Genomic DNA, 12,055 nt, shown 5'->3' with positions numbered 1-12,055 from the left:
TATCCAAAGAACTTATTAAAATTACAGATTCATAGGTTCCTCTGTTAGCTATTATGGATGGAACATCTAAGGTAAAACAGAGCAATCGGTATTTAATAAGTATTCAAGTAATTTTTCTTTTTTAAACTATCAGATATATTTGGGAAATACTGATCTAGGTATTAGACCTAAAACCTTTATGAATTCCAGGTATTCTTGGAGTTTTAGAATATTATAAATTATATTAATTTTGCTAATTGAGAATGGAAGTAAAAAATGTTGCTTTAATACAAATAAGCAATTTTTTCTAAGTTAAACTTAAGTGACTTACTACATCTGTTAAATATTTTCAAAAAGCTTGACTGGGCTTCCCTGGTGGCACAGTGGTTGAGAGTCCGCCTGCTGATGCAGGGGACGCAGGTTCGTGCCCCGGTCCGGGAGGATCCCACATGCCGCGAAGCGGCCGGGCCCGTGAGCCATGGCCACTGAGCAGGCGCGTCCGGAGCCTGCGCTCCGCAACGGGAGAGGCAGTGGCAGTGGGAGGCCCGCCTACCGCAAAAAAAAAAAAAAAAAAAAAAAAGCTTGACTTACGATAGATTAGTTGTTTCATGAAGATTTCTCCTCTCTCTCTGATTAAGGCGTTTGTAGAAGAAAGAACTGAATACATGGATTCGGTCAGCTTCTTCTTTCTTCAATTTTTCAAGCACCAAATATCTATTTTATAAAAAGTAATTCCAAATAGAATGAAGTTAACAGTTTATACTAAAAACAGTCACAGAGTGATCAAATATCTATTTAGCCACCATCAATCTCTATTCCTTTAAACTGAAAGAAGTCATAAACAATATTTATTTCATATTCTAGACAATGATTACTATCAGACTATTTGTAGGTAATAAGTGGTGTTTGAGAGTAAAACTAGGATTTGAAAGATCTAATCTTCTAAAACAAGGGCACATTTATGAACATTCGTAGAAACATTATTTATCATACCCAAAAAATAGAAATGACAGAAATGCTCATCACCGATGAATGGAAAATGTGATATATCCACACAATGGAACATTATTTGGCAATAAAAAGAAATGAAGGACTTCCCTGGTGGCACAGTGGTTAAGAATCTCCCTGCCAATGAAAGGGACGCGGGTTTGAGCCCTGGTCCGGGAAGAGCCCACATGCCGCGGAGCAACTAAGCCCATGTGCCACAACTACTGAGCCTTTGCTCTAGAGCCCGCGTGCCACAACTACTGAAGCCCGTGCACCTAGAGGTCGTGCTCTGCAACAAGAGAAGCCACTGCAATGAGAAGCCCGTGCACGGCAACGAGGAGTAGCCCCCGCTCGCCGCAACTAGAGAAAGCCCACGTGCAGCAACGAAGACCCAATGCAGCAAAAAATATAAAAATAAATAAATATTAAAAAAATGAAGTTCTGATACATGCTGTAACATAGAAGAACCATGAAAACGTTATGCTAAGTGAAAGAAGCTAGTCACAAAAGTCCACATATTGTATGCTTCCATGTATATAAAATGCTCAGAATATGCAAATCCACAGAGATAGCAAGGACTGGTGGTTGCTTAGAGCTGGGGTGGGCTGGGGAAATGCGGAGCCACTGCTAATGGGTATTGAGGGTCTGTAGGGGGTGAAAATGTTCTAATATCGATTATGGTGATGGTTGCACAACTGTCTGAACACACTAAAAACCACTGAATTACACACTTTAAATGGGTGAATTGTATGGTATGTGCTCTGTATGTCAGTAAAGCTGCTATTTTTATGTTTTATGTTTATTTTGTTTTAAACAGTTAATAAACCATGATGACTAGCCATAAACTGCTTTTTATAAAAACAGAAAGAATCTGTACAGTGGTGAGGTTATAACAATGACTCTTTAAAGTGATCTTACATCAGTTCTAATTTTTCCTTGCCTTAGTTGTTTTTCTCTATAGGTCTATATCAAGACAAATAGAAATGGTTCCTTATATTACAAAGAGAAATTATGATATATTAAATTTAATTATTTATGCTCCAAACTCCCCCAAAGGAGCTATGCAAATTCAAGCTTATGACCATATTCATCTTATTAAAATGAGGAGAGTATGAAAGCCTTGTGAAACCTTACACAGAAACAGCAAGTACCCAGAGGGCACATCTTTGAGACCTGTCACTTCTGTCATAATATTTGATAATTCTAAAGCTCAAGTTCTGATGAAAAGGACATAACTTACAGATTGCTTGCTTTAGGGCAACTCAGTGTGCCCCGACAAAAGACATAAGACAGTGAATCACCTCATGACACAGTTTAAATCAATTGCTGAATTCTACATCTATATTCAAAACAAGTGGACTGGACTTGAATTTAGGGGCTACACCATAATGGGTGAACCATGCTGCTTTTACCATTACAAACTACAATGGCTATTTTGTAAACTGAATTGAACAAAAAAAGGGATAGTTCAACTTAAAAAAGAAAGTTATTGGTGATTTAAGAAAATGGACTCTACTTCATATATAAACAAATCCATGCTTTATTTTTGTAAATGGAAGAAATAAATTTATTTGCAGATGAAAGGATTTTCATACAGAAAACTTAAAAAGATCTACAGACATACTAGAAATAAAAGAGCTTTAGCAAGATGTCTGGCTATACGGGCAAAATATATTTCTTGTTGAAATCCTCAAAAATGTTAAGTATCAGTTGTCTCCAAATTGCATAAATTTCGCGGAGGGTTCCTCAAGCTGGCGCTGCTGACATTTTAAGCCAGATAATGCTTTGCTGTGGGGGGTGTCCTGTGCAGCGTCGGGTGCTTGGCCTTACCTCTGGCCTCTACCCACAGATGCCCTCAGCACGCATCCCTTCCTCTTGTGAGGACCAAAATGCCCAAAGTGCCCCCAGTGCAGAATCACTGATTCAGTGCAATTACAATCAAAATCTCAAAAGGACTTTAAAAATGGAATCTGATGGGCTGATTCCAAAGTTTATCTGAAAGAATCAAAAGGTCAAGCATATCCAAAACACTTGTGCAGAAGAATATGGCGGAGGGCTTGCCTTTCTATTACAGATAACAAGAATAAAGTAACACGAATCATGGCAGTGTGGTACTGATGCAGGGATAGGTGCACGGCCAACGGAACAAACTATAGAGCCCTGAAAACAGACCTGTGCAACTATGTTATCTTAGTGTAACAAATCCTAGAGGAATTAAGGACTTAAAAATGACAAAACTTCAAAAAGCCTTTTAATTTAAAAAAAAAAACTAGTTTTGTCTTTCTAATCTAATATACATCCGTTAAGCATTTCTGTGACTATATATAGTTCTGGGTTTTTTTATGTACATGTATTAGAATTATTAATTTTAATTAGAACAACTAAGTCTCTTATTTTAGAATTAAAGGGAAAATCCAAGTTTATTACAAAAAACCTTTTGGGAATTTCTTTCATTTTGGGATTTCCTTCCATTTCTTTCATTTGTTTTTTTTCTTTCAGTGTATAAATCATTTAAATATTGAATGTCATGGTGAAGCTGTTCATCTGCTATTTTATAAAGCAGACAATCTAACAATTCAATCATGACATTTAGTTACAGGATGAAGTTAAAAGATGATTTTAAGGTTTTGAAAATAATTTTTATTAAAATTATTCTTTTTCCCTGCATTTTATTAACATTCTCTAGATGCAATACCCTTCTACTTTTTATAATTCTGGCAAACTATTTAAAGGTTTGTTTCTAACTTGTAGAGTTAGAAATGGAAAAGAATGAGCAGCTCTGGTAGCAACTGAATTACTTATTTTTAATAGTGAAGTTTTAAAAAGTTTCCTCTTTTTGGGACTTCCCTGGTGGTCCAGTGGTAAAGAATCTGCCTTACAATGCAGGGGACACGGGTTCGATCCCTGGTCAGGGAACTAAGATCCCACATGCCGCAGGGCAACTAAGCCTGTACTGAGCTTGTGCACCTCAACTAGAGAGCCCGTGTGCCGCAAACTACAGAGCCCACCTGCTCTGGAGCCTGCACGTCACAACTAGAGAGAGAAAACCCACAAGCCACAACTAGAGAGAAACCTGTGAGCCACAATGAAAAGCCTGCATGCTGCAACAAAAGATCCTGCATGCCTCGATGAAGATCCCGTGTGCCGCAACTAAGACCCGACGCAACCAAAAATTTTAAAAATAAATAAATAATAAATTTTAAAAAAGAAGTTTCCTCTTTTTAATTCACTTCTAAGAATGTCATGAGATGAATATAAACAAAGATTTTTTTAAAATCATGGATTTTGGGCTTCCCTGGTGGCACAGTGGTTGGGAGTCTGCCTGCCGATGCAGGGGACACGGGTTCGTGCCCCGGTCCGGGAAGATCCCACAGGCCGTGGAGCGGCTAGGCCCGTGAGCCATGGCCGCTGAGCCTGCGCGTCCGGAGCCTGTGCTCCGCAACGGGAGATGCCACAGCAGTGAGAGGCCCGTGTACTGAAAAAAAAAAATAAAAAAATCATGGATTTTGTTAGATTCTCTATCTTATTTGGAATAGATTTGCATCAGAAAGGCAGAACTTGTAGATAATGTAAGTTTACTGTATAAAATTTGCTCTGAAGTTTAACTATATGATGTCAAGGGGCCTCCTGAAAATATATAAAGAATTTCAAAAGAATAAAAAAAGACTATAAAATCTCTTTTGTAATGTAAAAAATATAGATTTAAGTATGAAATAGAATAAACTAAAATGTAAACAAAACACAAGAGTTCAATTTATTTTTTAGATCCAACTATGTGCTTTCAAAAACAAAAAAAACATTTTAAACATAAAGACTTAAACAGGTTAAAAGTAAAAGGGTGAAGAAACATACATCATGCATCAGCAAACACAAACCAAAAGAAAGCTGGAGTAGCTATATTAATTTTGAACAAAGTAGGATTAAAAACAAGGAGATTATCAAGAATAAACAGGAACATCATGTAATGATAAAGGGGTTGATTCTCCAAGAAGACATAAACATGTATGTACCTAACAACAGAGCTTCAAAATACATAAGGAGAAATAGACAAATCAATAACTGTAGTTGGAGATCCACGACTTTCTCAATAATTACAGAACAAGTAGGCAGAACATCAGTAAGGACAAAGACCATCTGAATAGCACTAGCACAACATAACCTAGCTGACATTCACAGAACAACACTTTATCCAGTAACAGCAGCACTGTTCTACACAATCACTTAAGATTTTTCAGTAGCTTGGTTTGTTAAGGTAGTATACATTAGGATTAAGAGAACACATCTTTTTTTAATTAATTCACGTTTGGCTGCATTGGGTCTTTGTTGCTGCATGCGGGCTTTCTCTAGTTACGGTGCGAGGGCTTCTCGTTGTGGTGGCTTCTCTTGTTGTGGAGCACAGGCTCTAGGCACCCGGGCTTCAGTAGTTGTGGCGCACAGGCTCAGTAGCTGTGGTTCGTGGGCTCTAGAACACAGGCTCAGTAGTTGTGGTGCATGCGCTTAGCTGCTCCATGCCATGTGGGATCTTCTCAGACCAGGGCTTGAACCCGTGTCCCCTGCATTGGCAGGTGGATTCTTAACCACTGCACCACCAGGGGAGTCCCTCCAGCAGCTTTTAACAACCAGTTTTTTAAAAAAAATATTGTCTTCTGATATACATTTGAATAAACTAGGAAATACCGGAGAGCACTAAACACACTGATAGTTAAGTTCTGTTTTGTTTCATACACACATCCATCTTATAACACAAAGCAGTAAACACATACAAATTTATACATGTATAAACACATTACACATACATGTATTCATGTATATGTATATGTTATGTGTATTCTGGGTCATGATGTAAGCCCTTCTAGGAGAGCTTCTTGATTCCTCATATTTCCCAACCCCCAGAGAGAATGAAGCTTTCTTTTTCTGCTATGTTTGTACCATGTTAATGCTTCTGCCAATACTTTAATCCTACATTTGTGTTCCCTATAAAATCATAAACTTTTAACACAGTGCCTGCCACAAAGTTGGCACTTGGTGAACATTTATTGAAGGAAAACGAGTGAAATCATACTTATGTCCTTGCTCAACAAATTATTACCTAACCTAGGGTAGTAACAATTTTAGATGCTTTAAATACTACAACACTGATAATATAATAAGCTATCATTTATGATCACTTTGCATGTGCCAGGTATTTTTCCTAGCACTTGAAATGTATATCTTATTTAATTCTCATGATCCTTTTAGATATTATTTTTCCCATTTTTAAAATGAAGAAACATTCACAGAGACGTTAAATAACTTTCCAGATGTCATACAGTAAGTGGCAGTGATGGAATTCAAAATCCAAACAATTTTGACTCCAGAAAATACATGTATACATTATAAAATGTTAAAAATTTGCTAAAAGGCTAGGAGAAAATTAACTTACTTCAAATAAAAGTCTATAATAACATCATTTAAAAATTCTCCTTCACTTAGACAATGCAGGTCCTCATTAGTAACGGAGATGCCTCCTTTAGCTGGAGGTGGTGGATACACTATCAATCTGTAACAAAATTTTAAAAAATAAGTAAACAAACAAAAATAGGTATGCATATAACCAAAATGTAATAAAACAGAGAAGAAACTTAAGCGTGTTGCAAATGTAAAGGAATTCTCTCACTTTTCTACAGGGCCCATGAAGATGGTGTGGCTCTCTCCAGTTTCCTCCTCATTATCAAAAAACTGGAATTCTTGTTTGTTTTTAAGTTGTATTTTAGATTCAAGGGACACCTGGTAAAGAAAATTAAATTATCAATTCACAAAATCAATTTGAAACATTTTCAATAAAAAAAGTACAAGGCAAGAATGCTTTTCAATTTAAAAAGACTAAAAATAAGAAACAGGCAAAACTAGGGTCAACTTTCTTTTTATCTGTAGCTTCCAGAACAGTGATACTCTTCCAATTTTTGTAACTGGTTTTCCAGTATCCTGTCTAAGATCTCAACCATCCATATTAAATTAGATTATGTTAGTAAAATCCAAAGAACAGATAGTGGTTTTTTCTTCTAGGAGTGTAGGCCTACATAAGTTCAGTGCCTAGGCAATCCATGGAATATGCGAGCAGAGGCTCAGGGAACACAGTCCACTGAGCTTCAGTTCTCCAGAATCAAGGAGTCCTTAAAGAAAGAGACTTCCATTGAAATCTGAGTCCATCACAGCTGCCTTAGGGCTCCAGCTGCTCTTTTCTTCCTCTGGCATTATCTCCTGTAGCCAATTCTGCAAAAGAAGGGGAATGGTTCCCCTTCCTCCTTCTGTTCTTTTCTTCAACCCACTAACTGTGTGAATAGCTCTTTTCTGGTGAAGCCTTGCTCAACTTCACGAATAATATGCCTTGGATAGCCAGCCCTATTTCCAAATTTGTAGGCAGATGAAAGATTTAATATTTCTAATAAATTGTCAGCAAACTTCAGTTGCTGTGGTAGGAGACAAATTTAGAGTATTTTAAGTCATATTGATTAACATTATATTATGTGTTATAGTAGTACTTCAGCCTTCGATTCAGGTGGCTCAGAGTTACCTACTACATAATCCGTTATTCTAAAATTAGTTATTCTAGAATTGTTGAGAGTCAGAATCAAACGGTATACATCCTTCCTTTCCAAGTTTTCAACCATGTAGGCACATGTTACACATAAATGGACAATACATCAGGGACGAAAATTCCTTTATTTGTACCGAAGCCAATGTCACCACTGGGAACCACCAGCAAATTTAAGAAACAGTAACAATCAATTTGAATGTAGCACTGTATGTATACGTATGTTGAGAGTGAGGGAAAAAGAAAACAGCATGAGAGAAAAAGAAAAGGAGACAAAAAGTAAAGACAAGAACAGAATGCGGAAAGGACTAAAATAAAAATGCCTCTGAGACTTGTACCAATTACAATTTGTGTTACAAGTAACCCACCACCATTAATATTTCGACACAAGGTAGTTTACAAATCACATATAGAAGCAAATAATTCTGAAATGGAATTAAAAGGATCTAACTCCAAATGAGCAATATGATAATGAACCACATTTCCCTTTAAAGGTACCATTTAAAATTACATTAAAAACGTTAAAAAATATAATTACATTTTTAATTTTGTTTTCTTTCTGCACACAACTTCCTTTGCTGCTCTCTTCACAGGTTCTTGTACAGGCAACAAGTCTGCTATTGGCTTCATCAAAGGGAATTTTCACAAAAAAATTTGACACTTTATTCTTTATACCAATGTCAATAATGATATTTTCAAATACCATATTTGCCTGAGGATCAAGGCCATTTTGAAAAATTAGAATTATGTATTGTTCTTGCAAATCTGAAAAAAAAATCAATATAACTGTAAGTCTAAAGGAAAAAAAGTAAGTAAACAGATACTAGAAAAAGAGTAACAACTAGTTATTTCCAAGAGTATCACCAGAAATCCTGGTATAAATGTTCAAAACACTGTTTGGCATACAGTGGATATACAATACTAGAATAAAGACCAATGACAGTGTCACCTAACAATGTCACCTAAGTTATTAAAAGAAAGGAACCAGAACACATTACTCTAGCAGCAGCTCAAGAACAAATCTATCCATAGATGTAACTAATTTATTTCATCTAATAGAATCCAAATATATTAGTTTTAAATATATAATCAGTTAACATTTTTGTCAAACACAAATAAGAAATTGCCAAGTGAACTGGTATCTCTAGATTTAACTGTAAAAACTGCTATTCACTAATGTGCCAACTCTTGCAACTTTAATAGTAACTATCATTTACTCATCGTTAAGCTGAAGCAGCAATTACTGAGGAAAAATATTTTACAACTAGTCATGCTATACCACAAACGTTAGAGGGGAAGGGAAACAAAATGGAGAACCACACTGATTTATTGTAGAGGATGAAGACCTGTTCGATGAACTTTCAAACTTCCTAATCAGGCTAAGTTTCAAGGTTTCCAGATTGATCGCTGATTTACCGTTAGAACTCCTATCAGTACATTTAAACAAAACAAAACAAAACAAACAAAGAACTCATTTTATTCAGATCATACAGTGTTAAAATAAAGAGTATATATCTTTTGAGTTTTAACCCATTTTGAAAACTTTCTACATGGATAGGTAAACCCGGGTTTTATCTTCAGAACTTCCACTTTCTGTGGACTTTTCCTCACCTATAAAATGGAGAAGTAATATCTATCTTACAAGGTCACTGTAAGGATTGTAGTTAAGATACATCTAAGGTATCTATCAAAGTCGACTCACGTTCTGCTAAACAATGTATTGTATGTATTACTATATTTGCTCTACATAACTTACTTGTTAACTTATTTATTCCTTTACAGTCATTCCGAACTTTATTATCCATGTTCATCCGCAGTTGCATGCTCAGCCTCCGACAAACTGCTGCTGTCGTCTGAAGAAACACCACTGGTAATTTTCGGACATTACACCACTCACATTTTGTTAGATCAGAGGTATTTAAAGTAATCTCTACAGGTTCCTTTTCTGGTTCCGGAGAAGAACAAATGAAAATGGAAAAGGAATCAATTCTTAAGAGGGCAAAATCATGAATGGAGGAAACTGTAAGGAAGTACAATTTTAAAGTTAAGTACATATTTATTATACTCTGTAAACAGTAACTCTAGTGGGAAATGAAGGAAAATCTTTGACCTTAAAGAAGTATCTACATTTTTTTCCCAGATGGAAAGAGGATTCTAATGAAGCATGCTTAAAAAATTAAACATAGCTTTTGTGATGTAATAGTATGAAATTACACTATTAAGGTATAATGCCTTTTGTTAAAATGTATGTAATAACTAACCATCTTAATGAATTCTAAGAATATCATTTAATTTTTTATTCCATTAAAGTGTTTTAGTGTAAACAAAGCTTTAGTGAGCAGCAGGATATAAAATAGCTTACCTTCTAGCTGTATCTTGATAACATCTAAACAAAACTGAAAAATAAGATACGTCAGTAACAATCATAGATTTCTGAAGATTTTGCTACAAACACCCTAAATGACATGTTATTTGGGACTTAGCCCACATAAGGCAGAAAAACTGATCCATGTACTGCATTCCTCCATCTGGCCTTTACAATACTGAGAATGAAGCCAGCCTTTGTTGAAAAAATAGTTGGAAATAGATAATTAGGGACACCAAGTTAAGACATTTAAAATAAAGGCTTTTACAAAATAAGTACACTGCTGTAGGAAGATTAACCTACCAACAATGTATAGGCTACATTAGAAAGAAGAAAAATTATGACTTAGAAGGCAGGTTAAGGAGATTATGTTAAAATTTTAATAGAAAATATACATTTGAATTGGATTGGTGGTAGCAGAGTAATAAGAAGACAGGTATGACAGGTAAGATAAAGGGACTATAGAAAGTCCTTTGGGCTGTATGGACACTGAACTAGTTCAAAACCACAATGCCTCTTGGGTGGCCACTGTAGTCCACTAATCTATTTCTAGGAGTTGCTATGTTACAAGACATTTTTCTGCAGACCACAAAGCTTTTGGATTCTTCTTTCTCTCATACAGTTCTTTAAAATACTCTTTTCATGCATTGAGCTAGCATGAGAATAAAATGGTAACACATTAGAGGGTAATTCTAACTCAGTGAAAACAAGCATCTTCCTATGATGAATACGTACTACCTTGAATATTACATCATGATAAATTAAAAAAAATTTTTTTATTGGAGTATATATGATAAATTTTTTACCCAGTAATTTTTATGGTGAGTAGCAATTTACAACTGTTTATATATTCCTAAGCAATTTGAAATCTTGAAATAATTTTAATATTCTATTAAATATTTTAACTTATACATTTTAAAATATTACATATTAGCCTTAGCCATGAAATTTTGAATCTTATAATCAGTAAAGAGCTTAGAAGGTACTTACAATTACAGGCTCTGTTAATAGTCGGCAGACTGTTCCTACTCGTATACTTCGACAGTTTAAAATCACGCTATTAAAGGAACTTTGGCAGATTAAAGATACAGGATCAACTAAAGTTTCTTGAGAAATCACTTTGCGACGCTTTTGAGGTATGCTGATAATAGAATTACCAAACTGAAAAAGGAAAAAAAAATTTCACTTAATAAGTTACTAAAACAAAGCTGCAAACTAAGTAGACATATGCAAAGAAGACCCAACATAAGAAATATAATTACTGGGACTTCCCTGGTGGCACAGTAGTTAAGAATACTCCTGCCAATGCAGGGGACATGGGTTCAAACCCTGGTCCAGGAATATCCCACATGCCGCAGAGCAACTAAGCCCATGCGTCACAAGTACCGAGCCTGCGCTCTAGAGCCCACGAGGCACAACTACTGAGCCCATGTGCTGCAACTACTGAAGCCTGTGCGCCTAGAGCCTGTGCTCCACAACAAGAGAAGCCAGCACGATACGCCCACACACTGTAACGAAGGGTAGCCCACACTCGCTGCAACTAGAGAAAGCCCACGCACAGCAGCGAAGACCCAACGCAGCCAAAAATAAATAAATAAATAAATACTTAAAAAAAAAAGAAATATAATTATCAAGACATAAGATTGATTTTATTTCAGCAGTGTTAGATGAAGTAAATATTTATTGATTCTATAACAATAACAGTAAACCCTTCCTATTTTATCTTGCTATATTTTATCTGGCTATTAGTTGAAACGCCAGTAATAGCACAGCAGTGAGAAATGGTACTCTGGGAATGACAGCCTGGGTTCAAAGCACAACTCTGCTACTTTTTAATGATCTGATCTTGTAAAACTTAATAACTCCTACTAAAGTTTTGGTTTCCTAAGCTAAAATGTAAGAGTATTTACTCAAATGAACTAATGCATATAAGCAGCTTAGCACTGTGCTTCATGCACAGTAAAATGTTGGATAAAAGTTAGCTAGTAATAGTGGTAGTGGTTGTAGTATTTGGATTAAATTAGCAGCTCTTTAGAAAACATATAATTTAGGAAAATGGTTATTTATATTATAAAATGATGATGCTTCTTTATATATTATAAAGTGTTAAATGACTTGATCTGTTAAATTAAGATTTCACTGTCACTCTC

General features: G+C 35.6%; 1 protein-coding gene across 5 annotated transcripts in view; it reads right to left on the bottom strand.

The window, feature by feature from the left end:
* The window catches only part of SENP6 (SUMO specific peptidase 6), a 110,629-nt gene that overhangs the window by 17,711 nt on the left and 80,863 nt on the right, over positions 1-12,055 (bottom strand). For all 5 annotated transcript variants that reach the window (XM_060114991.1, XM_060114988.1, XM_060114989.1 and 2 more), the window contains 7 exons: positions 10,896-11,066; positions 9,903-9,936; positions 9,297-9,485; positions 8,079-8,305; positions 6,623-6,732; positions 6,389-6,505; positions 571-693 (listed from right to left, as the gene is read on the bottom strand). In XM_060114991.1, the coding sequence (XP_059970974.1) occupies positions 571-693; positions 6,389-6,505; positions 6,623-6,732; positions 8,079-8,305; positions 9,297-9,485; positions 9,903-9,936; positions 10,896-11,066 (971 nt within the window). The remainder of the gene's footprint in view (positions 1-570; positions 694-6,388; positions 6,506-6,622; positions 6,733-8,078; positions 8,306-9,296; positions 9,486-9,902; positions 9,937-10,895; positions 11,067-12,055) is intronic.

This window comes from Mesoplodon densirostris, chromosome 12, assembly GCF_025265405.1.
Source record: "Mesoplodon densirostris isolate mMesDen1 chromosome 12, mMesDen1 primary haplotype, whole genome shotgun sequence".
In the NCBI taxonomy this organism is placed as follows: Eukaryota; Metazoa; Chordata; class Mammalia; order Artiodactyla; family Ziphiidae; genus Mesoplodon; species Mesoplodon densirostris.
Note: the sequence above shows the minus strand (reverse complement) of the source record. Positions and strands in the feature narration are given on the sequence as shown.